The 26,784-nt window shown below is 40.4% G+C and overlaps 1 protein-coding gene across 9 annotated transcripts in view; it reads left to right on the forward strand.

Annotated features, from left to right (window-relative positions):
• The window catches only part of LOC102220401 (calcium/calmodulin-dependent protein kinase type II delta 1 chain), a 130,042-nt gene that overhangs the window by 1,869 nt on the left and 101,389 nt on the right, over positions 1-26,784 (forward strand). For all 9 annotated transcript variants that reach the window (XM_023346310.1, XM_023346309.1, XM_023346313.1 and 6 more), the window contains one exon: positions 1,066-1,160. In XM_023346310.1, coding sequence (XP_023202078.1) covers positions 1,066-1,160 — 95 coding nt within the window. The remainder of the gene's footprint in view (positions 1-1,065; positions 1,161-26,784) is intronic.

The raw sequence follows: 26,784 nt of genomic DNA on the forward strand, positions 1-26,784 counted from the left end.
AGGTTCCTCTTGAAAATGAGATCTGGATCTCATTGGTTAAATAAAAGGAAAAAGGAGAGTTTGACTATGTATTCACACCTCCTCAAACAAAGATGGCGTTTGTCTCATTTTAGGCAAACAAGCTAGAGTTGGATTAAAGCAGATTAAACACAGCTGGTGTGAATGCACCCCAATATTCTGGTGATTATATGTTGTGCAGCCCTAAACGGATATGCTGCTTGCAACTTTCTGAAAGCTTATTTTCTGATACATTGAACCCTGGTATTCACGGTGGTTAGAGACCATAGTTGCCCTCAAATAGCTAAAATCTATGGATACTTGAGACGCCCTTTGAAAACAATTATTTCTACCTATTTTAATAAAATCCCAAATATACTGTAATATAGTATATGTGTATATAACAGTGTTTTGGCTCTACTACAGAATCCAATTTCCATGTTTTTTTAATGAACTCTTTGGGGTTCAGTCAATTGGCCAAACATGTATTGGCTGCTATACAAATACCAGCCAATAGTGTTTCAGGTAGCATTGCAACTTTGTGTTTTATTTATCTGACATAAGCTACATAAAAAAAATTGTCGAAAAATCCACAAATACTAAACCACAAACAGACACAAGTCCACTGTATAACAGTAACCGCCCCAAGTCTACTTCACATTATTATTCAGTTATTTGTCTAATTTCTTTGGGAATAATAAAGTATTATTCTTAATAAATATATTTTGAAATTGATTGGAATAAAACTTGGCATCTCTGAATGCTGTATAAGTAGATCTGATTGTTTCTGTTTTAACCTGTTTTCTAGCTTTTTGTTGTTCCCTTTTTTGCTCAAAGTTCTTGAATTTGTCATTTGGTTGCTACTTTATTGTACTGATGTAATCAGTGATGGGTTAATATGATACAGTATTAACCCATCAGCTATTCACCAGCGCTAAATGAGATCTTTCAGGAACGTGTTTCCATAGAATTCCAGAAAAACAAGGAAGCACCTGTCCATGTGAGTTTAGTCATGCAGCAAATGTTTGATCACACAACCTCTGACCAGCAACTCTTTTTGTCTTGTAGGGGAGCTTTCTCTGTTGTGAAGAGGTGCATGAAGATTTCCACGGGACATGAGTATGCTGCCAAAATCATCAACACCAAGAAGCTGTCTGCCCGGGGTAAGAAACTAGCATCTGAGGAGAAGTCCTCAGATGCTGCGTCTCAGCGGGAAGATGTTTTAGCAGCGTCACCCCTCAGAACTACTTCCTCTTTCAGCCACAGGCTTTCTCACGCCTCTGCAGCCTCATTGTGTCTGTAGCAGCAGAAAGTCAATGCCGCTGCAGTCTAACCACAGCTCACTGAGCTGTAAATTCACTTTTCTTTTCCTTTTTTAAACTTCCCCGGCCTTCATCCACAGCAACAGGTCGAGCTTTGTGGGACTCATTCTTCAAATAGTGTCTGACTCACGCAGATGCCAGCGGTAGCGGCTGGTAGAACAGTGGAGTGGTTTGTTTCTCTTGCAGTGAGCGTCTCTTCACACCGTTTCCCTTTTTTTATTTTGATAATTAGGTGTGCAGTGTGGGCCAGCGCTCCCTGCTGTCTGAGCGTTGCACTGCTGACTGATCCCTGCTGCAGACCCTCACACAGAGAGGAACAGACTCCGTAGGCACATGTTGGCCTTGGTGTGCAGAGAGTCACTAAGGAGCAGGGGATTTCCTCCCACCATTAGCAGCTGCATGACGAAGAGCAAAATATGTGATTCATGCGGTTGGGCTGAGAAGGCCTGAACCATCCTGTAGTAAACTTGGAGGGGAAATCTGATCTGTGCTGGTTGCCATGGCCGTTTCCATCCGTCTTGTGCTCTAATGGTTGGCTCGCTGAGCTGATGGTAGCTTATGGGGACAAGTTAGAGCAACTAAGCAAGACCACCAGATCTGCTTTTGCACAGATGAGCAATGTTGGATGTCAGAGCAAAAAGTGTGCAGGAACTTGTGGCTTTTTAGGGTGCATTCACACCAACCATGTTCGGTCCGTTTTAATCCAACTCCAGTTTGTTGGCCTGGTGTGAGGTGTGAATGCATAATCGAAGTATCAAGTGGACCACAGGGTTTCCCCCAGAAAACTTGCTCAGTCCGGTGGTCGGCGCCGAGGCGGTCCAATGGCAGTCCACCGTGTTTTTGTATTAAAAGATGTTAAGTAGACAGGAAAAGTAACAGGAAAACATTGCCAGTGAGATACTATTTAAACCCACAACTAGTCTTAAAAACAACAAATAAAAAAAATGAATATCAATTATTTGCTCTTCTGTTTAATCCAAATTAAGTCAGCAGCTCCATCAGGCCCCCCAGGCCTTCAGGGGCCCCATAAATGCTAATATTTTAACACAAACCACAGATACATAAAAGTAACATTTATTTATTGAGATTATCAATGCTGCTAAATTTGATTTAATGGTGTCAGAATACATTAATTAAAAGGTTTTAAATTGTTTAACATTTAAATGTAAGATTTTAAGGAGCTGGCAATTTACTTTGTACAACTTCAAGGAACAATATTCATAGTTAGACTGTTTTGTTACCATAGCAACAATCTGATGCTGTGAGTTTAATTTTTGAGTTTGAGCTCTGTTTGTTCACCAATACAAATTAGTAAACTGCAATTAAAATTTATTGGTTTTTAGGTTGGCTAATTAAACTACTCCCCCTGTCCCAGATTAAATCTAACACAGAAGCTGTTAGAGGTGCTGATGTTTTTAGCAGCAAGAGGGGCCCCTAAGTCAAATTCTGCTCCAGGCCTGATTCAGCCTTGGACTGGCCCTGCATGATGAGTTAAATCTCTCCCGGCTTTAAATGCCTAAACTTATCTTTTAGGAATAAATTTGCTCCGTCAGTGAAACACTCAGAGCAACAGAGACCCTTGCAATCTGGTTGAAATTAATAAAAAAAATAAATAATTTTTTGAGGATTATTAATTTTTCTAATAACAAAAACAAGCAACACTTGGCCTGGTGGGGGGCCAGCAAAGCATGGCGGGCCGCCAGGCTTATAACACACTGGGCTTGTAGTGTGTTAAGCCCAGTGTGTCTGTGTTACAGCGAGTTTGAAACGTTCCAGTTGTCCCATCTCTTAAGAGGATGAACAAAAGCTAAAAACTGGAGATGTTGCACTGCTTACTCAAATGGTGGACTAAAGCAGAACCATCGTAATTAAAGTAATATGTTGGATTTAATTCAGCCTCCGGCTTCTGATGAACTAGTTCTGATTCCTGCTCCAGATGCGAACCAGGAGGATGTTGTGAGGCGCTATTGCTTCAGACCCCAGCAGGTTAAGTGCCCATAACTTATGTGGAGTTGTTTAATTTATTATAAGTTATTGAGGCCACAGTTAGTGGTGTTTGTCACCACGGAGAAAAAGTTGTATGTGTTCATCTGCTTTATGTGTGATGGGATCTGGATTTGTGTGCAGCTTGCTGAATGTTAATTAAACCGCATAAAAATTAAATGCAACTGAAGAGCATATGTCAATATCAATTTTAATTTGATGGGTAAAAATGGAATGTGACGGGTTTTTTTGTCCTTTCAGTCAAAATGATGGACAACTAAAAGTCAAGCACCATCTCTGAATATGATATGTAATTTTTTTTTCTTCCATATTGCCCAGCACTACATGACTGAAGTCAATAACCCATGTGGATCATTTGTCCTGTAAAAAAAATCCCTGAAATCATTGGCAGTTTAAGTGAAACGCCATCCAGATGTTGTGACCGTGGATCTTGTGTTCAGTGGCAAGACAGGCCGGCAGGAAGGAAAAACTAGGCCAGTGGTTAACAGACAGTGAGTCTTGGACTCAGTGGAGTGGAAATGATCACTTCACAAACCCACACGGATGTGGAAAAGCTTGCTCAGGTTTTAGGGGCAGCCATTCTGTCGTTTAACTTCTGGAAAATACCCGGGGCTCCAGCTGTACACGGTGCAATGCTCATTACCATGGAAACAAACAAAAAATGGAGAGCCAAATATAGTCTATAGTGAAAGAATGAAGCTGAACTGTATTTTATTACTGCAGTTTTTTGTATGTGTGGGGAGATCATTCATCTAAAGGATGACCAGATTACATTTGCAGTGTTGAATGGGCCTTTTTGGTCAAAGTTTCTCCTGGGTAATGTCCAGTATGGTCACTGCACTACACTGTCCACTCACAGAAAGCAGCCACCCTCGCAATCAAAGGCTTGAAATAAGTTGTGTGTTGGAAGTCAGCCTGGCTGCTGTTGTCAGCAGCTCAATAAGCCACTTACACATTACACTGCTAAGACCAGACATGAAGCAGGAGTCAAGATGGGAGATCTGGTATCATACCTTATCGGTCTCTTAGGTCCGCAGATCAGCTGCTTTTGGAGGTACCAAGATCAAGAAGGAAGCTCAGAGGGGACAGGGCTTTCTCTGTCATGGGCCCCAAATTATGGAACAACTTGCCTTTGCAGGTCAGGGAGGCCCCTTCACTGTCCACTTTTAAAGCTCGTCTTAAAACCCATCTATTTTATTTGGCTTTCAACTCTAGCGGGATCTAGTTTTAAATAGTATGTTTTTGTTTTTAAACTGTAAGTTTTTATTTTATGTTTTTTTTATTGTTATGTTGTGTTTTGATGTACAGCACTTTGTATCAGCTGTGGTTGTTTTAAAGTGCTTTATAAATAAAGTTGGTATGGTATACGAGCGTGAATGTAAAACATAGCAGGGTCATGAGCATGAGCAGACAACAGAATTTGTCTTTAGACTGTATCTAAATCTCCTCCCTGCTCCTGCTGACACATATGGCCTATCATTTGATTCCTACTGAGCTAGACCTTGTATGTTGCCTCCATGATAAGGCAGAAGCCTTGGCTTTCTTTCCATCCAACTGTCATGGAAATGTTGAGGAAACTTTTGAAATATTGCTGAAAAAAGAACTCGAATTAGGCATGTTTCCATCAACTGGCTTGGACTGTCGAGTCAACCAGGTTACGCAACTAAAATGTTGCATCTGGATGTTTTAGGAGACTATTTCAATATTCAAAAGAATATTCACTGAACTCCAATCCAGAATCGCACAGCATTCTGGGAGATGTAGGCATAGGAAAGGCTTTTGCTGCTCACTTAAGCAAGGTTGGTGGTATCAACTAATTCACTCACTCTTTGGTTGCCTGGCAACAACCACAGTTGGAGTGCAGCAGCAGTTTGAGTTTTCACCACTGTGCCTCATAGCTGCTTAAAAATGAAAAATGTGGAGTGAAAACTGTGGATAAAACGGGAAAAGTCACACCACAACTTTGACACCATTTCAAATTTTCAAAAGAAAAAACAAATCAATAATAATCAATATAACAATTATCAATATAAGCAATTATCGATATTGACTGATATGAAATGCTTATATTGTGATACGTTCTTCAGCCAAAACTAGCATTCCAACAGGCTCACAATGAACTGACGATGGGTTTTAGTCAACTGAATTGCTCTGGTTCTTGGTGTTCTACTTGAATTTGACATGGAGTTTAAGTATTAAAAGACATACCAAGTGAAGATGAAGTGCATGTATTTGTGCAAAAAATTCATGCTGAACTTCCCTTTTTAGAATTGATGCACACCTGCTTAGAGCTTGCTGAAAATATGTCGTTGGACCAATGCAAAGCAGCATGAAAACTAGAAATTAGGCAGCTGTGTAAAAGAACAAGTGTCTGCCTAATTCATCTGCCTGCCTAATTTCCCATCAGTCAGATGGTGAGAGTTATTATTCTTTCCCTTTAAAGAGTGCTTTGTGCTATTTGTATCTGATACAAAACTGTTGAGCCAGCAGAACAGTGGAGAACACAATGGGAGAGGTGGGTAATCCAAAACCTGTTCAAATCAGGAGTGCTGACATTCTGGAGAACTTGAAACAAAACTCAAGACTGCTTTTTCTCTATCTATGGAGCTTGGACAGAGTACAGATTACATGGTGTTCAATTTGGGAGGGAACAACTACTGCAAACTGGGACTTGTAAAACAAACTTTGCAGCTTTATATTACAAACAAATACCCACAATTTTCCATTAGGGCAGGAGAGCGGGATTTGGGTGCATTTGTGTGCATTCACATTTGCATTTGGTCGTTGCATGTAAGGATCTATTGTTGATAGTGTTTATGACTTCTTCCTTAACTAAACTGATGGCTCACAGCCTTTAGATTATGTTGAGGTCGCTGCCTTCCATTTATGGAATGTGAATGTTTGCCTGGAAAGCAGAGAGGCAGTTTAAGTTTAGACACTGGTGAACTTAAACCCATTTACTTGTTTATATTTTGTGAAGAAGGAAGTTACGCTCAGTGTCTTCAGAGGTTTTTGTCGTTTCCATCAGTAGTTCTTGGTGCAAAGGGGGAGCAGGCTGGGTTGGATCATTGGACTGGGTTCAGTGTGAAAGAGAACCATCTTGTTCCTCAATCGAACACAGTCTACTGGACTATCAGTTCTGAAAACTCTATAAAGAAGTAGCTCTTGTTTTTTTCCTTCTTTTGTAACTTCTTTGATCATTCATGATCTGACATGGGTGAGAATTAGAATTTAGATCTTGATGCTAAAATGTAAGAACTTTGTTTCCACCATATCTATATCTGATGATTAAAAGAGAAGCATTTGCTCCTCAGGGTTGAATTTGCTCTGCTGGCTTCATTACAGTGGACACTCCTAGAACCAGATATCTGTGAAACAGCAGATTTAGCACTTGACTTTCTTTGTACTTTTCGGTCACTTGGTACTTGTTTAATGTCGTCCACCTTACGGTAATAAGCTGTTTCTTGCTTTTTGCATTGCAGCCGTTTTAGAGCTCAGAAATAGAGAACTTGAGATGTCGCCTTCTCCCAGTGTCTGAATTCGATGTAAAGTGGAGTATTCTCTTTGGGCTTTCATCAAGTAAAATAGGCCAGCCACTTGAGGGACAGACTTCTTGCTTTAATTAGGGCCTCTCTGTCTAGCTACTGTAGTCTACTGACAGCATCTATCAGACATGTTTTCTTCTGCTTTTAATAAAAGCTCTTTTGGAACGAAGATACAGGGTTGGTTCTATCCCTCAGAGACTTTGGGATTCTTCACAAATGTCATTTTCCTCTCATTAATTTTGTTTTTCATGAAGTTGATTTTCACAGAAAAGTAGACTGTAAATGCATTGACATGTACAATAAAAAACAAGTGTATTGTTGTATGTTTTAGACACCTTTCTTAATTTGAATAATGTACTCTTGCTTTGCTGTTCCAGGGTGAAAAGTGGGGAGATTTTTGTTATCTCAATGTTTGCCCTTGAAGAGGGGGAATGACAATGAAAAGTGGGTATTGATTCATTATCTTCTCACCTTGTTGAAACCACACAGATTGCTTTGCCTTTTCCTCGTTTTGTGTTGCTTTTTTATGTTGTTTTTAAGGTTTGGTATGGAGCACAGGGACATTTTATTCACTATTTCAAATTATTTACCACATTTTATTAAGGTTTTAGAACTCCAGTGCTGCACATTCCACCCCATATTTCTCACCTTTGAACCTTTAATATGAAGCAGCTTTATAGATTGTATATTGCTTCCTTTAAGAAAAATGGTGAGCAAATTCTAGTCACAGTTCTGTTCAGAAATTCCTCCTGGTTAACTTCAAGTGTAGATGGAGCTGACAGAGCATGTGTGACTAATAGAGGAAGTGAATTTCTACTGCACACAAGTGTACAGTTGAAAAATATTTGAATAGTGGGGGAGAAGGGTAGGAGGGATCGGATGTTTTAATACATAAACAGATAGTGGTAGGTGTCTTCTTAAACAGACATCTCACTCAAAACCTTGACATTTCTTCTCTACTGCAGTCCCCCTACTTCTGATATTATCAGGACGAATCAGGCTATGTTTACACAAGGTTGCTGTCTTGAAGCTGACGGTATTTTTGGATGTTGATTGGAGAAAAGGTTCTACACTTAGACAGCACTGGCAAGATATCTTAAATCCGCTGTATTTGTCTGGTCAGGCCACTAAATTAAACTCAAATTCTATGTTTAGAAACTGATAAAAAAAAATTCTCTACTTATGTCAGTTTGACATAGTTTAAAAAGGTTTATTTTTCAATCTGATTTAACAAATGTATGGTTTTTATCTTTAAAAAATGCACTTTTTGAAATCTTTTTAAAAATTTTGTTATCTAATACTTTGAAAATGCACAACAGCAAAACTAATTCAACACTATAATATGCCCCTCAGCCACAGTCTAGTGTGAGTCAGCATGAATTAGGTTTCAACACCATCAATTTGTCGCAACACATTTCTGCAAAGAAAAACAATAGTGAATATGAAGCCATAAAAGGAGGTAAATGATTTCATTACTGTGTCTGAACACCTGTACACTTTCACTGTACTGCAGATACCACAGTTCTAACTTGTATTAAAAAAAATAATAATACAATAATAAGTCAAACAGAAAATTTGTATTGGCCAGTGATAAACAAAATGGATTGTCCTATTTATAACTAATCCAAAAATAAGAGACTTTAACAGTTCCTCCTAACTGCTTAAAAACTGTAAAAACTAACGCCACCATGCTGTTGAAAATTATATAAAAAATTGATCAGATGAAATATTTATCACATTTACTATAGAAATAGGCATTAGTGCTGCAAGAAAATAGAAAAGTCTGTTGATGAATTTCAGCTTCAACATTAACAGCCTCACATGTTACTGTCTTCGTCTCATGAGATAGAATTTGTTACAGAGACTCGAGACTTTGATGTTTGACTCGAGTCAGAGTCTCACACTCAAGTCACAGTTTCTTGTTAGTAGTGATAGTCTTATAGGTTGTAACCACATTTTGGCTTCATTTTGGTGACTACTTGGGCTATTAAGGGCACCTGGTACTGGCCTCGATCACATTAATTTCAACATTTGGATTGCTGTCATTTGGAGGTCCAAACATGTCCCTAACAATTCCAAATGAGTTGTTTTTGCTGCATGTCCCAAGCTGTGAATTTGTTGTTATAAAACCGCTTGGGGGCTGAGTCAGGGTTGCAGAGTTGGAAAGATGCAACCTGAAGCCTCTGTTTACTTTTGGTGTTTCATTCTGCCCTGCGTGTTTTAGATCAGTGGTCCCCAATCTTTTTATCACAGCGGACCGGTCAAGGCTCGGTAATTTTACTGCGGCCCGGAGGGGGAAGGGTCACATGGCACAATTTTCAATTTTTGGCGCCAATTTTCCCTTTATGACTCTCGTAGAGCGTTCCAAATTCTAAGATTGTCGCTTGCGATAATCGTAACCGATCGTCTTAGTGTGATGTGTGTCACGACTGATCTGGTCCAGTCGGTAGAACGTCGGAACGGCTCGGGCATTTTCAAGGTGTTGGATTGTGTTGGCCCAACTATCGCAACCTGTTCAAGTAGCCAATCAGAAAGCACGGTGACGTAAGCACCGAGGGGAGTTTCAAACAGCTGACATGGCGCAACATAGATCCCAGTTTAGTGCATAGTGCAGTAAATGGAGCAGCTGCTCCAGCCGTCATTTATCCAGCGCCTTTTCTTTTTGTTACGTCTTTAATCGCTTAAAATGAGTCCACAGACTATCACTGTTTCTACATCGTCATTCATCCGTGTTTATTCTAAATTCATGTATGGAAGGTGGGGGTTTACGAGATTTTCTTCTGGAACTGGGAGGTTCGTAAGCGGAATCGGTTCCTGTGGTGTGTTGCTCCTGCCATGTGGCTGGACACACGAACCGATGGAACCTGTTGTACTTTTAAGACTCATAAGCTCTACTCCTCTCCTCGCATCTGGACCATTGCCCTAACGCTCTCTGACTTTGGTCGCTATGGTAACGTTTACGCATCCCTTCAAAATAAGATACAGATGCGCAACAAAAACAAACCTTTTATTTTCATGAACATTTTAACTCTCGATAACAACACATCAGTGGGAGCCCTGAGCTTGTTTCTCTGCATCGGTTCCATCTGGGAGTGATGAGAGACAATAACACCAGGGTGCCTGGTCTCTATGTGGTGAAGTAGTTTTAAGGCTTCATTGCCTCATTAACGAGCCGGTCACCTTATCATGCAGAGCTTGGAATGTGGGAATCACCTACTGGGATAAATCCATTCTCCTGTCTCTTCTCTGGACCTTTTCCCCTTTGCAAATAAACTTTCCAAAGAATCTCATCTTTCTTACTCATTTTGCTGCTTGTGGCTCAATGTTGGCGCACAAGATGTAACTTAGAGAATCTGGTTAAAGGATTTTCAAAATAAAAGATCCTCTAGACTCTTAATACATAAAACGAAAATATTTCATTATTTCTTGTGCGGACCAGGGTTTGGAGATGACTGTTTTAAATGTTCCCCTGCTTCAACACACCCCATTCAGATGATTGTATTTCAGCAAAACCCTTTTAATCAGCCATCAATTGAAATCATGTCTGCTGAATTAGGGGAATGCCCAAAACTTCCAGGGCAGTGTGACTTGAGGGCCAGGATTGAAAACGCTGGATTAGACATTGGCATTTCAATCATTAGAATTGCATAATATGTTTGCAGTCCAACCTGTTAGCAAACAGAGCTCAACTCCTTGTAGTTTTTTTTTGTCAACATATTGCACACAAGCAGTCAGCAATAATATTTACAGACAAGAAAATGTACAAAAAGGAACCACAACCCACTATCCTCAGCATACAGTACCTTACGAAAGTATTTGGCCCCTTGAACTTTTCAACTTTTTGCTGCTTTTCAGGCTTCAAACATAAAGATCTAAAATTTTTATTATTTTGTGAAGAATCAACAACAAGTGGGACACAACCGTGAGGTGGAACCAAATTTATTGGATATTTTAAACTTTTTTAACAAATACAAAACTGCAAAGTAAAGCGTGTAATATTATTCTTTACCTTCAGTGCAGCAAACTCACTAAAGAAGATCAGGTTGGATCTCTGAATGATCCAATGTTGTCCTAAATGACTGAAGATGATAAATAGAATCCACCTGTGTGTAATCAAGTCCCCGTATAAATGCAGCTGCTCTGTGATCGTCTCAGGTTGTGTTTAAAGCGCAGAGAGCATCATGAAGACCAAGGAACACCAGGCAGGTCCCAGATACTGTTGTGGAGAAATTTAAAGCAGGATTTGGATGCAGAAAAGGTTTCCGAAGCTTTAAACATCTCAAGGAGCACTGAGCAAGCGATCATATTGAAATGGAAGGAGTATCAGACCGCTGCAAATCCACCAAGACCTGGCCGTCCCTCTAAACTTTCATCTGGAACAGGAAGAAGAAAGATCAGAGATGCAGCCAAGAGGCTCCTGATCACTTTGGATGAACTGCAGAGATCTACAGCTGAGGTGGGAGAGTTTGTCCATAGGACAACAATTAGTGATAATTGCTGCTCAAATCTGACCTTTATGAAAGAGTGGCAAGAAGAAAGATGTTTCTCAAAGATATCCATAAAAGTCTGGTTTAAAGTTTGCCACAAGCCACCTGGGAGACGCAGCAAACATGGAAGAAGGAGCTCTGGTCAGATGAAACCAAAATCAAACTTTATGACAAACGGCATACATTGATTCAACATTGATCAGACGTTGGCATTTCAATTATTAGAATTCAACCATAAAACACTGATTCAATTATGTCTTTTTTACATTAATTGGCTAAAATTGGATGATATTTTGATGGTTGATTCACCGTAAATCGTCGACCTTAACCAAAATTCAGCCTTGTTGACAATAATTCAACACTAAATTACCATCGCTTGCTTGAAAGTCAACTTCAGAGTCATTACCCAGATGGGTAAGTTGAAGTTGACTTTCTAATTATAGTTCATAGTTCATATTTTGTTAAATTGTGGTGTCATGAATTGCCAAACAGATCAAATCTTTTCTGATTTTATTGTTAGAAAAGATGTAAAAACTAACAAGTTTATATTTTTTCATATTAAGAAATGAATGGGCTCATGTCATGTTGTTGGTCAGTAGCTCATATCTCCAAAGATGACAATGAATTTGTATATGCCATTTAAAGCTGCATTGATCTCTACAGGAATATTAACCCTCTCTTGGTTATTTCTTAATGTACGATACAGTTTGCTCACAAAACAAACAGCTTCAAAACTTAGCAAAATATCTGTTTAGTCTTGGAATATAACAGCAGTAATGCAGTGTGGAGCTTTGACCTCACGTTTGTCTCTGCATAATACTTTTGGGTCCTAAACTCCTAGGAAATTTCTTAAATACCACAAATAAAAGATGGAAAGCTGAATTAAGTGCAATGCAATGGTAAGAAAGAGTAACCAGTAATAAATTCAGAACAAGCGCTTGTAAAATAGCATTGCCTGGAAAAAAAAAAGAAAAATGAAATCAAGTGCATACTCAACAGATTTCACATTGACAAGTCGTTTCATATCCAGTTTCCATGTGTTTTATCAAAGAACATAATCTGTTAGAATAGTTTCAGGTCAGATTTGGTTTCCAGATAAGATGAGCAGAGTTACGTCTGGTTCTACTGAATATGGTTTTGTTTCCCAGGCTGGAACTTATCCAGATTTTTAGAAGCAGCTGTATTGTTCTTAATGTTTCTCCTGTGATCCCTATCAATCCAGACCCTTACTTTATCCTTAGTGTTATAATTCAGAAAGCATTTATAGAACATGTTTTGTAGTTTTACTATTGGTCATGGCCCTTGTCCAAAGTTAATTCGCCCCTGAGATGTAAAGATGTGTGTTCATAATAAGCAAGAAAGACATCAGCATTGAGCATCAACCTGTAAGGTGATTTCCACATAGTTTCAACTTCCAGCATTCTCCAGGCAGAACGAATGCTCATTATTCTACCATGGACCTGTATTCATAAGGGTAAAGGACCATAACTAGCTCAAATTCATGAATACTTTAGACACCCTTTAAAAATGGTTATACTTGTTTATTTTATTAGTGCATCAATGTGCACAGTGGAAACAATTTTGGCATTACCATATAAGCTATGGTCTTCCTTATCTCTGTTCTTGGGAGGTTCAGCCAATCGGCACCAAGGAAAATGAACATCAGTCCATGTTTGGCTGCTTTACAGAAACCGGCCAGTCTGTCAAGTAGCAGCTTCCTGGTATTTCAGGCTCCCAAGATGCATTTTCTTTCAAATATTTTAGATATGCTCTTTTCCGTGAATAATTTGTAGTTGTGTTTGCTGTTCCACAGAAAAATCTTGGCATTTCTGTCGACCTCCATTATCTGTATTATAACAAGGCTGTTTAAAATGACAGCTCTCACATATTTAAATACCTTATAACCTGCTTGACAGAAAATCATTTGTGTAGTGTTCCCTCTTTCTAACCTAATGTAGTTTAGATGTATCTTTTTTTTTTACAGATAAAATGTAAACTAAATTAGATATTATGATGTTATTCCCTTGTTAAAAACTAGAGTGTTGCTTTAATTCTTTCATGCATGTTTGAGAAATCTGTTCAACTTCATGGCAACCATTCAACTGTTGAAAACACCGGTTGGATCTAGTGCTGCCTTAGAGATGCAGCTCCTCCTCAGGTCTGCCAAGCTTCCACCCCTCTGATTCCTCCCCCACTCATTTCCTTCAGACTAGCCAGCAGCAATTAGCAAACACCTGGTAAAACTGCACATCTGCTGGGCTTATTATACAAGCAACTTCTCATTAGGTCTGTCACAATAACAAATTTTGTCCCAGAAGTTATTGTGATAAATGATAATGTTGTTTTAAGACCATTTTCAAGTAACATAATGGTAATGGTATGATACAAGAACTCATTCTCAAAGATCAATAAACTTTAAATTCTAATGAATATTTAGAGGCATTTTGATTTTGGTTAATGAACATTTAACACTGAAAAGGGAAGAAATATCCAAAATAAATAAAACAAACAACAAATAAAATGAATTATGAAGTATCTGTAAACAGAAGTGTTCTTTTCTAAAAGGCCTATTTGAGACCAAGGCAGTCTGAAGATTTTTGTCATCCAGTTTTTGGTAGAAAGAGAGAGAAGAGAAAAACACTAAATCATGCAAATGTAAATTATTGAGCTGGTTTTAATTTGTCATGTGATTAATTGATTTATTGGTTGTAACAGGCTTACTTCTCAGTGCAATGCTGGTAAAAACTCTTTTAAAGGGTTAGAGGAGCTAAAACTCTGCGTCTTCCTGAAGGCAGAGTGTGAAAAGGGGCAGAAGTTTTTAAAGAGATAGGGGCCCAATTTAGGTGTTAAAATTCTTTTAAGTCGTATTTGATACAGCATTTTTATAACAACTGAAGATAATAGTTACTTCATCATGCTGTAAAATGGCACTCTGCACCTGGAAAACACAGAATACTGCTGCTCCTTTTAATGTAAGAAGCATTTAAACAACTAGAATCCCATCAGAAAAAAATGTTTATTTCTCATATGTAGGAAACACTTACAGTACATTATTGTAAAAGAAGAAAGGTAATATCACCTATCGTTTTTTTCTTTGATTTCTTGCATCTTATTTTTTAGAATCATCCAACCCCATTGATTAGTTCTATGTTCATAATAGTCAATACCAAAGCTTCAAAGTCTCCATTTAGAAATCTATGCAAGACTTCCTCAATGCTTTCATTGGAAAAACAGAGTTTCTATTCTGTCTTGAATTTGTCTGAGCTAGTGTTCATGGCACCCTCAGCACTGGATAATTAAGGTTGTGTCACATCACTGAGATTTAACGCCTCCACTTGAGGGTGACTGACTCTGAGATACAGACTCAATGAGCTTCAGGAGAGGGAAAAATGTTGATGTTAGTCTTTGTTCTCTTGTCTTTGGTTGTTCAGGGTTACACTTCATCAAAAGCAAATTGCTTAGACTTAGACTGACTTTATTGTCATTTTGCATGCACAGGGTGTATACAGAACAAAATTTCGTTGCATACGGCTCAGGACAATGTTTTGAGGTTCCAATGTTGTGAGGTTACTCCAGAATAAAATAAAATACAATATAAAATATAAATATATATATATAAGTATAAAATATAAAGTGCAGGAATGACAGTAAAATATAAGTTATTTAGCTCTGTACATGTGCAAGGTATGAAGTGGAGACCAGTTTTTGAGTGCAGTCCAGTTAAGAGTTCAGCAGTCTGATGGCAAGTGGGAAAAAGCTGTTTCGGAACCTGGTGGACCTGCACCGGATGCTGCAGAACCTCTTTCCAGAGGGCAGCAGGGAGAACAGTCCATGGTGGGGGTGTGAGGGGTCACTGACGATGTTTCGGCCTCGGGACACGCAGCGCTGGGATGAAATGTCCTGAATGGAGGGAAGGGGGGCCCCGATGATCCTCTCTGCTGTCCGCACCACTCTCCTCACGTTCTTCCAGTCGGAGGCACTGCAGCCTCCACACCACACAGAGAGGCAGCTGGTCAGAATGCTCTCTATGGTGCTTCTGTAGAATGTCTTGAGGATGGGCGGGGGCAGGTGTGCTCTTCTCATCCTCCGCAGGAAATACAAGCGTTTCTGTGCCCTCTTGACCAGAGACATAGTTTTCACAGTCCAGGTGAGGTCGTTAGTGATGTGCACCCCCAGGAATTTGGTGCTGCTGACCACCTCCACAGCTGAGCTGTTGATGAGCAGTGGAGCGTGGCTGGGCCGGTTCTTCCTGAAGTCGACGATCATCTCCTTCGTCTTGTCAACGTTCAGGATCAGGCTGTTGTCTCTGCACCAGTCCACCAGCTGCTCCACCTCCTCTCTGTAGTCCAGGTCGTTGTTGTCTCTGATGAGGCCCACCACCGTTGTGTCGTCCGCGAACTTCACGATGTGATTGGTGGCGAACCTGGGGGCGCAGTCGTGTGTCATCACAGTGAACAGCAGAGGGCTTAGGATGCAGCCCTGAGGGGAGCCTGTGCTGAGGGTGATGACATCGGAGGTGTGTTGTCCGATCCGGACTGACTGAGGTCTGTCGGTGAGGAAGTCTAGCAGCCAGTTGCACAGGGGTTGCTGAAGCCCAGGTGTCCCAGTTTTCCTGCCAGATGCTGTGGGATGATTGTGTTGAACGCTGAGCTGAAGTCCAGGAACAACATCCGCACATGAGTGTTCTTCTCCTCCAGGTGAGCCAGGCTCAGGTGTAGGGCGGAGGAGATAGCGTCCTCAGTGGAGCGGTTTCGGCGGTAGGCAAACTGGAATGGGTCGAATGTGGAGGGGAGTCTGGAGACGATGTGTTCTTTTACCAGCCTTTCAAAGCACTTCATCATGATGGGAGTCAGTGCCACAGGCCGGTAATCGTTGAAAGAGGTGACTTGATGTTTCTTTGGCACCGGAATGATGGCGGCAGTTTTGAGACAGGCTGGCACTGTGGCTTGGTCCAGTGAGGTGTTAAAAATGTCTGTTAGGACACCAGCCAGCTGACCTGCGCATTCCCTGAACACCCGCCCAGGTATGTTGTCGGGACCTGGGGCCTTCCGTGGGTTGACTCTTTTCAGAGTCTTCAACACATCGGCTGTGTCCAGGCAGAGTGCCTCCTCTTCCTGGTGGGGAACAGTTTTCTTTGCCGGAGTACTGTTCAGTGCCTCGAACCTCCCAAAGAAGTTATTGAGATCATTGAGAAAGTCAGCATCAACTTCACCCACTGGGGGGGAGGATGGATTGTAATCTGTGATCGCCTTTATGCCTTGCCACATACTCCTGGTGTTGCTGGTGTCGTGGAAGAACTCCTGTATTTTCTGACTGTGGGTTCGCTTTGCTAACCTGATAGCACGGTTCAAGTTTTCTCTCACTGTCCTCAGTGCCTCCTTGTCGCCAGACTTGAAGGCTGAGTTCCATGCTTTTAGCATTTCACGTACCTCTATACTCTTGTTTTAGGATCTGTCCTTCAAAGTAATTGAACAAGATCAATAGCCAATACTTGCACTTTTTGATAGTGTCTCAGAAAGTGGTGAATGTGGCAGGTTCATAAAAGACCACAGATATGTGTGATGTGTTGATGCAGCATTATTCAGGGTAAAGTGAGTGCAAGTGAAATGTGGAGCATGTCCAGAGGTGGATTTGTGTTTTTCTGTGCTTGCATGTGTAATCCAGGGTTTATAATCCCAGTCTCGTGCCACTGTCACTGCACCATATCAAGGAAACCCCCTCCACCCGCCTAACCACTGTGGATTATGGCTGCTTTGAGCTGTGGCGAGAGGAGCTGAGGGAAATATGGTCATATTTGAAACCCTGCTCTGTCAGGAAAAGGTGGATTGTGGTTTTACTAGATGAGCGTTAGGAATTTATCAGCAAGTGATGAGCATTAAGTCTGATGATCAAGAACAGACAAAAAAAGATTCTGGTATGAGGTTACCCACGGAAAAGGCCCCAAGTCCCTTTTGGCTTGGGAACACCTTCCAGTTCTCAAAATAAACTGTGAGTGTCACTGCGATTCCCTCCCAGACTTGTTACCAGCATGACACAATCACAAGTGGAGAACAATAGTTGTAGTAGTCTGTTGGGAATGTCTGATACATTCTTGCTGCCTCGTTAATCCCTACGAATGGATCAGTTTAGAGTGCTGCTCCAGTGTTGGTTCAACAGAAACTATGTGAATGTCTGTATGTTTTCTAGCCTTTCACCAAGTACATGCTTGGAGAGCGGCAGAAGGTGAAATGTTCAATCAAATCAGAGATCATGTGTCTGCTTTAATCCCATCATGGTCTTTGATAATTAGGACACATTGGACAGATGTGAGGCTTCATAACATTTCTAAATTACGTTTGAAACAAAACCCTAACCCTGTCCTGAATATAAAAACCTGGAAACAGAGTGTAACCCAGAAGAGTTAACGACCCTTTTCTCTCCTTTCAGTTACTTTAATACATTTGTGCTCTTTTATCTTGGGAAAAAAACCTGTTATCAAAGAACTTCCATCTTCTCTCTAGTGTGAACATTGTAGTGGTAACAAACCAGGACGACAAAAGGAGCTGAACTCAAATACACAATTTGACTTGACCAACAACTAAAAGGCAAAATGAAACATTACGCTCAATAGGACTGGGCTTTAATTTTTAATATGTTGGTCTATTATTTTTGTATAGTTTTTTTATTATTGTCATTGCTAAATGTGATTTTATTTTATCTTCATCTAAACAAAAACAACAAATATTAACAAATTTCCTGCTTCCAGCCAATTCATTTCACACTCACCTTAATTCCTGTTGTAATCCTGCCTAACCTAGCAACTGGTCCATTACATCTAAATGATTTCAAATTATTTCCTGAGACCAGTGTTACAAGAGGGATTAAAATAATGATTTTGTTTCAAACATAATTAAGAAATGATGACTATAAACTGGTTGTGCTTTGGTAGAAAGATGATTCATCATTGTCAACGCTGTGTTATTAAAGTCAAATTGCTGTTGAGCAATTTGACCTGTCTGACTGTCCTTGCTCATCTTTTCATTCACGTTTGCGACTCTGCATTGCCGATGGCAGTACAAGACTGTGCTGCTGGTAACTAGGTGACCCTCTCTGGAAGAGAGGTTTGTAGGTCAAAGTAGGTAATACATTTAATCTGCATTATGCAATGTTTATCTCATGCGTTGACATTGACAGCCCTAGTTTAAACCTGAACCGGGTCCAGATAATTGACATTTTTGAACTTGACTTTTTTTTTTTTTTTTGCGAATACAGTCCACTTTATTGGAACAAAACAGGAAATTCCTGGAATACATTGGTTTTTCTTTCTTTTCTTTTTTTTATTAGAGCCAAAAAAGGAATATATATATATACTGTATGTTTACCAGAAAAACCTTTTTCTGCATTAATATTCCAGCAACTATCACATATCGGCCATATTTATCAGCTATAACGTCAGTGGGCGAGAATTGTACTGTTTTACTAATCAAAATGGCTACTCCTCTGGATTTGGAATTAAAATCTGAATGAAAAACTTGATTCATCCAAGAGCAACGTAACTTACTGTGATCCTTAATGCGAAGATGAGTCTCTTGTAAAAACACTACAGAAGGTTTTAACCGCTTGAGGTGGGAAAAAACTTTTGATCTTTTAAGCATAGTCACTTGCTAGCTGCGTCTTCACGGCTTGTACCTCAGCTTTAATGGATGACAACGCATCTCCAAGAACCTCTTGAAGCTCCTTCTTAATAATGTCGGCGATGTCTTCTTTCAAAGAAGACAGTAGTTGGAGCTTTAGGGTATTGGCGTCCGGGTTCATCTGAGTCGGAGCGGTTACGACACATGGGTCTAGCGGCAAAGAAGCCGAGGCCTGTGAGCATAACTTTAGCTGCGTCTGAATAGTACGAGATTTTCCCCTTCCTGACATTGCTACCTGGTGCAAAAATATATATACAGGACCAGAGTGCAAAAAAGTAGATAACAAAGATTTGGTTTACAATGAAAAGCACAGTTACATCATCAACAAGCATTACTGCTCGTAGACTGCAGATCTCTATCATTGACCAAATTTCCATTGTGTGAAGTATACATCGTGCATTGCTAGTACAGAGTTGGCTGCTGCAGTCTCTCATCGTCCCCTACTGTGTTCCATCTTTACTCCACCCTAATGACTTCTTTGCACACTAGAAACATATAGGACCGAAAGAAACCATGAACCATGATTATGTATGTATCTCTGTGTGTGTGTGTGTGTGCATATATAATATATGCTGTATATATACAGTATATATATACTTTTACGATGTTTTTTTTTTTTTTTTGCGTGGTTTCGCTTCCCCGAAATGGACAGGTGTTGCGTCTGCCGTGTTCCTCCTGAGCGCCGCTCTCCTTCTGGGCATGGGAGGGTAACGTCTTCCAGCTCCATTTGTTGAAACTGATGAGTTCAGTTTAATTCTTCGCAGTGGCGGAGTTGCGTCCGCATTAGCTGTGCAGCGCAGTGCGCATGTTATGGTCTAAATAACTTCTGCACCTTACTGTCGGCTCCTCTGTTTAGACTATAAATAGATTAGCACAATATTGTATTCTCTTAAGTTTTCTCAGGTCTGTAATGCGCTCCTGAACCAGACGCTCCAAAGCGTCCTGTCCATAACTCTTCAACACCCTGTCAGCTCCCAGTCCGAAAGACTCATGAGATGAGTCCATTAACCAGTAGAGTTATTGAGACGATATTCAGAAAGGATTTTTTTATTAATTGATTTTAGTTGCCTCTGCAATGAAATCTTTGAGTCTACAATGTCTGCCAATGTGCACCAGTCAGGGGTGTTAATTATAACCTGTCAAATGACGGAAAACCTTTAAATTTTCTGGTCTTTTAAAAAAATAATCTGTCAAATACAGAAAATATTCCGTTAACGCGACCTCATGTGTGGCACACACACACCACCTTACGAAAGTCTTGTTCCCGTTGAATTTTCAACCTTTTGCTGCTTTTCAGGCTTCAAACATTAAGATCTAAAATTTTTATTATTTTGTGAAGAATCAACAACAAGTAGGACACAACCGTGAGGTGGAACCAAATTTATTGGATATTTTAAACTTTTTCCACAAATACAAAACTGCAAAGTAAAGCGTGTAATATTATTCGGCCCCCTTGTGTTAATACTTTGTAGCGCCACCTTTTGCTGCGATTACAGCTGCAAGTCGCTTGGTTTTGTCTCTATCAGTTTTGCACATCAAGAGACTGAAATTCTTGTCCATTCTTCCTTGCAAACCAGCTGGAGCTCAGTGAGGTTGGATGGAGAACGCTTGTGAACAGCAGTTTTCAGCTCTTCCCACAGATTCTCAATTGGATTCAGGTCTGGACTTTGACTTGGCCATTCTAACAGCTGGATACATTTATTTGGGAACCGTTCCATTGTAGATTTTGCTTTATGTTTGCAATTATTGTCTTGTTGGAAGGTAAATCTCTGTCCCAGTCTCAGGTCTTTTGCAGACTCCAACAGGTTTTACAGGTTTGCAGTATGTAACTTTATAAATAATATTTTTTTTTACATATTTGTTAAAACTGTCATTATGTTGTGACAGTATGGTATATAAATAATCTGTGAAAAATGTATTTCCTCAGCCTTCTCCCAGTGCTATCTAGAAACAACCAATCAGTGACAGGAGAGTTTTAGTGCTGTCAATCACTATCTCATGTGGCTGCTCCCTCCCTCCCCTTGCTCTGTACTATGCTGTAGCTAGCAATAACGATAAGTTGTTTCTCAACCATTAGCACCATTAGTGAGTGAATGAGGTTGATTGACAGCACTAAGACCCTCCTCCAGGTTCTGATTTTTTTGTTTTGGTCAGAACGTTGCATTACTTTAACCAGCAATAGTAGTTCAGGGAGCAGGTGGAGGAGATTGATCTTTTCAAAGATTATCTGTCTCATAACAAACTGTCATGACGTAGTGACAGCTTTAACAAATATGGAGAAAACGTATTTTTTAATTAAAGTTGTATACTGCAGCTTGAATTAACTTATATGTAGATCCCCTTTTCAATTAGAGTGCAGACTCCAGTTTTATCTCAGCTTTAATCTCTTAAACCCTGGATGATTGCAGTAGTTTTCCTCAGCTCTTATTACATTGTGTGCATGTGTGCATCTCCAAACACCCATGTATTTTCCAGTGAATTTGTGTTCCTGGAGTTGAACTGGAATGTTGTCACACTGGTTTGTTGGTAATTTTGCAAGTGCAGGCTTGCATAGACCAAAAGACAACAGAGGAAGAGGTTATTGCTGCCTCTAGGGAGGTTCAGTCTGCTTTCAACCTGGACTTGCTTTGTATTTGTATAGCACATTTCAGCAGTAAGGCATTTCAAAGTGCTTTACATCATTACAAACACAGAATCACAATGCAACATAAAATCAACAATCAAAACACAGCATTAAGTTAAGTTCCATCAATAAATTTGTAATTTATTACATTTCAAATACAATTCTAAACAGGTGGGTTTTTAGTCGAGATTTAAAGGAAGTCAGTGTTTCAGCTGTTTTACAGTTTTCTGGAAGTTTGTTCAACATTTGTGGTGCATAGATGCTGAAAGCTGCTTCTCCTCGTTTGGTTCTGGTTCTGGGGATGCAGAGCAGACCAGAACCAGAACCTGAGAGGTCTGGAAGGTTGATACAACAACAGCAGATCTTTAATGTATTGTGGTGCTAAGCAGTTCGGTGATTTGTAAACTAACAACAGTATTTTAAAGTCTATTCTTTGAGCTACAGGGAGCCAGTGGAGGGACTTTAAAACTGGTGTCATGTGCTCTATCTTCCTGGTTTTAGTGAGAACGCCAGCAGCAGCATCTGGATCAGCTGCAGCTGTTTAATTGATTTGTTGGACAGACCTGTGAAGACGCTGTTGCAATAATCAATGAGACTGAAGATAAATGCATGGATGAGTTTCTCTAGATCTGGCTGAGACATTAGTCCTTTAATCCTGGAAATGTTCTTCAGGTGATAGAAGGCCGACTTTGTAACTGTCTTTATGTGGCTCTGGAGGTTCAGGTCAGAGTCCATCACTACTCCCAGGTTTCAGGCCTGATCGCTGGTTTTTAGTTGTAATACTACTCCACAGTTTGTAAGTAATAATAAAAAAATAAATGTTCCTGTTCTGGACAAATTTTTTCTGGATTCTAAGTTCGTTCTAAATCCTTTTCTGGGTTGCAATAATGGGAGTCTCTCTGCATCCAGGGTTTCCCCCAGTGTATTATAAGCCTGGTGGCCCGCCATGCCATTTTTTATTTTTTTTATTTTTAAACTGGATTGCAAGCGTCTTTGTTGCTCTAACGCAGGGGTGGGCAACTCCGGGGATCGAGGGCCGGTCTCCTGCAACTTTTAGATGTATCTCTACTTCAACACACCTGAGTCAAATAATGAGGTCATTAGCAGGACTCTGGAGCACTTGACTGCACTTAGGAGGTGATTCAGCTATTGGATTCAAGTGTGTTGGACCAGGGAGACATCTAAGAGTTACAGGACACCGGCCCTCGAGGACCAGGATTGCCCACCCCTGCTCTAACGTTTCAATGGTGGAGCAGATTTATTTCTAAAAACTTAAATTTATAGAAGATAGGTTTATAGTTCATGCATTTAATGCCGGCAGCGCTCGGACCAATCACACAGCTGGCGCCTCTGCACGTTCCCTCATGCTGCCGCTGCTTGAGATCTTAGTTTATTTCAGCGCGGATCCTTTCACTCAATCTGGACACATGCTGACCTGTATGGATATTTACATCAATCCCCTGTGATGAATTATGTTTCTTTGGAGAACTCTATATTATCAAGGTAACAGTTTAAACCCACTGCGTTAGCTCTGGTTGAGCAGCTATATGTGAACCACTTCATAGGCGCCGGAACAGGGGGGCCCAAGGGCCATTGCCCCCCCCCCCCACTTTACGGCCCTGCCCATTTGTTGGTCCCGCCAGAGATTTCCACAGGCTGCACACAACTCTGACAATCTATGACTGACATCTCTGTGTTTCTATGCAGGCAGAGGTACAGATAAAACCTCCAGCACTGAGATCTGGACCAAATCGAAGGCTCTAGATCACATGTGTCAAACTCAAGGCCCGCGGGCCACATGTGGCCCGCTACGTCATTTTATGTGGCCCTCCCCCCCACCACCATTTTACAGCCCTATTGACTGACTTAAAAGAGGTTTTGAGCACGAATTGACTCCAAACTACATCTCCCATAATGCCTTCCGATTGTTACCAGCCAACATTACGACTTCTCGCCACTAGAGTGCAGCAGAGTCACCTCAAGCTGATTATTCATTTTCTCAGCGAATAAAACTGGAACATGGACAAGCTAACAAGCTAAAGAGCGAAGTTCCGTGATGTTTCAATCGAGGACTTTTACCGTCTACTGCCCCCTGATTTGATGCCACAGCTTCGACTCCATGCAGCTCGTGTTTTGTCCATGTTTGGAAGCACCTATCTGAGCGAACAGATGTTTTTAATAATGAATTTAAACAAGACCAAGCACAGATCGCGCATTACTGACGAAAACCTGCACGCCGTTTTGCGGATTGCCTCAGCACAAGAACTAAGACATCCGGCCAGAAAACATTGGTAAGCACGATCAAATTAAATTTAAATAGAATGAATGTAAAACCAAAGCTCAGTATACTGGAATATGCATATAGTTTATTGATTTTGCTTGTGTTTTGTGTTTATTTACAGAACACAACACAATGAGGATGTGTGTGAGTTGGTGACAGGGTGAAGAGGGATCAGCTTTGTGTTCAAGGACAGGAAACATCACCTAATTGTTTTGTTCTTATGTGAAATACATGTTCGTTGTGTAATAAATAACGAAAAAATTTTGTGAATGAAGTTGAGAGTTAATATCAAAACTTGTTTTTATTCTTTGTCTGCTTATCTTTAAAGCAGACAAAGATTAATTTTCCCAGCGAATAAAACTGAAACATCGACAAGCTAACGAGCTAAAGAGCGAAGTTTAGCTGAGCAGTTTAAAAATATTGTAATTTTTAAACTGAGCAGTAATTTTACATCCATGCAAACTCAAATGTAATATTTAAAACTTGAATACATAAAATCAGTTATTTAACAATATGAGGTGTTGTTTAATTTATATTTAACATTGTATTTTCATACATTTATGCTAGGGTTGCCCAAGTCTAGTGTTCCAGACCTATCACTCTGCAACTTTAGATGCGTTCCTTCTCTAACACACCTGGATCATTGACTCATTCATAGGCCTCTACAGAACTGAGTTGCTGCTAATGAGGGAAGTCAACTTTTTGTCTGGGGTATGTTTTAGCAGGGACACATCTAAAAGTTGCAGTCTGGAGGACTGCACTTGGGCATTCCTGATTTATACCGTCAATGTGGCCCATTGAGGGTGGCCAATATGCTGAAGTGGCCCTTGGTGAAATTGAGTTTGACACCCCTGCTCTAGATCATAACAGTCAACCAAAGGTTTTCAGCAGCTTCGGTCTGGTTGGGGTCATGAACTGGTCTGACATCTGAAACTGACGTCTGGACTCTGATCTGGTCCAGGTCCTAACCAATTCTGCCTAAAAATGAAATGAGATTTCTGTATTTGTCACCATTTATAGAACTATGACGATGTTTTCTTTCTAATGGCGTTAGGATGAAATTTAAAAAAAGGAACATCGGGCCCATTTCCGTTAACGGTCCGGACCAAATGCTCACCCACACTTTGCCCAGAGCAGATCATTTTGGCTCAGGTCGAAAAATAATTGCGTGATTATTATTTTTTTTTCCTCTTTCCTCTTCCAAAAGCCAATCGGCCATCAGTAGCCACAAATATCAATGGCTGCTGATGGTTTTCAGGTCTCTGTTGCTGTTGAAATTCATTTCTGTTTGCTAAATAACACGCACATTAAAGTTCATCCATGGTATTTTTCATTTAGTTTTTAATGCAAAAATATTGACATCTCTTTCCCGCACAATTTGTGGAACATGCTGTTTAACCCGATACTGGTACGTTCACACCAATAATGTAATGATGATAAAACCTTCATACAGACACCTTATTTTAATACCGTCGATCTGTATTCAGCTGTTCTTAGTGCTGCAGGCATTTATCCTCTTTTACATTTTTCCAGACTCCATTTTGGAAAATGGAATAAAGTCCATTCCGCCATCTAAATGCTCTTGTGTAAAGCTGCCTTCTGCTTGTTCCCTACTGACAACTTTAACATATTTTCTCTATGATCGCAGCACATTTAATAACGAACAATCATCAAATCTAGCCAGACCGCAGCGCATGGTAGACCCAAAAACATTGTCCTCCAGGTAAGGGATGTTTACCGTTTACTTCAAGACAAATTGCGACAAACCCACTGAACTGATTGACAGGTGCCATCATATCAAATGAACAAGTCTGACATTCAAAGTGCGTAACAGAGGTGACCAAACATCTCATGGCCCCCCACCTCAAAAATGAATCCGGCGCCGCTGAACCACAGGAATAACTTGTAGTCGCGCTTTCAAGACGTGTGCGTTGACAGAGCGGTGAGAATGATTTATATTTGTGAACAAAGAATTATGAGGGGCGTTTACATTTCAACACGCTGCCCAGGTGTGGCTCTATCTTCCTGGTAAAGTTCATGTCTGTGTTCCTGGTTGGTCGGTTAACCAACCAGTGCTAACCTCATTATGCAGGTTCAGCCCGGTGAGGAGATTTTGCGCTCGATTCGTAGTCATTCATCACACTGGTTTTGTATTTTTTTATTATTATTATTCCTGTTACAGGAAGCATCAAACCATATGAAATGCTTCCTCCACTTAGTCAGCCAGAGTTAATTCGCGCCGCCTCGCGGAGATCTGAAAAACTCGTCCCACAAACTCGAGGAACCACAACAGTTTCTGTGACTCTTATTAAAATCTCAGCAGACACAAAATGGAAGAGCTACTAAAGCCTCATTAGCAGCATTAAATTAAATGTCCCGTTTGTTCCACATCTCTGCGCAGTGCAACGGATTTAACTCATCATGCAGGGCCGGTCGAAGGCTGTATGAGGCCTTGAGCAGAATTTGACTTAAGGGCCCCTCTTGCTGCTAAAATCATCAGCACAGCACCTCTAACAACTTCTCTATTAGGGTTAGCTAGTGAAATCTGGGAGAGGGGGAGTAGTTTACTTAGCCAACCTAAAAAACAATACATTTTAATTACAGTTTACTAATTTGTATTTGTGAACAAACAGAGCCCAAACTCAAAGATTAAACTCACAGCATCAGATCAACAGGGCTCTCCTGTGCCCAGTCTTCCCCTTGAGAAAATTTAATCAATTGCATTGAGAGACCAGTAGACCAGATCCATAATTTGTAGATTTGGAGGATGTACAAAGAAAGGTTTCAGAAATATAGAAAAGACGGCACAAAAACAGAGCAAGCAGGGCAGGGAGGGAGCAGAGGAAAAAAGC

The sequence above is a fragment of the Xiphophorus maculatus genome, chromosome 14 (assembly GCF_002775205.1).
Source record: "Xiphophorus maculatus strain JP 163 A chromosome 14, X_maculatus-5.0-male, whole genome shotgun sequence".
NCBI classification, from domain to species: domain Eukaryota; kingdom Metazoa; phylum Chordata; class Actinopteri; order Cyprinodontiformes; family Poeciliidae; genus Xiphophorus; species Xiphophorus maculatus.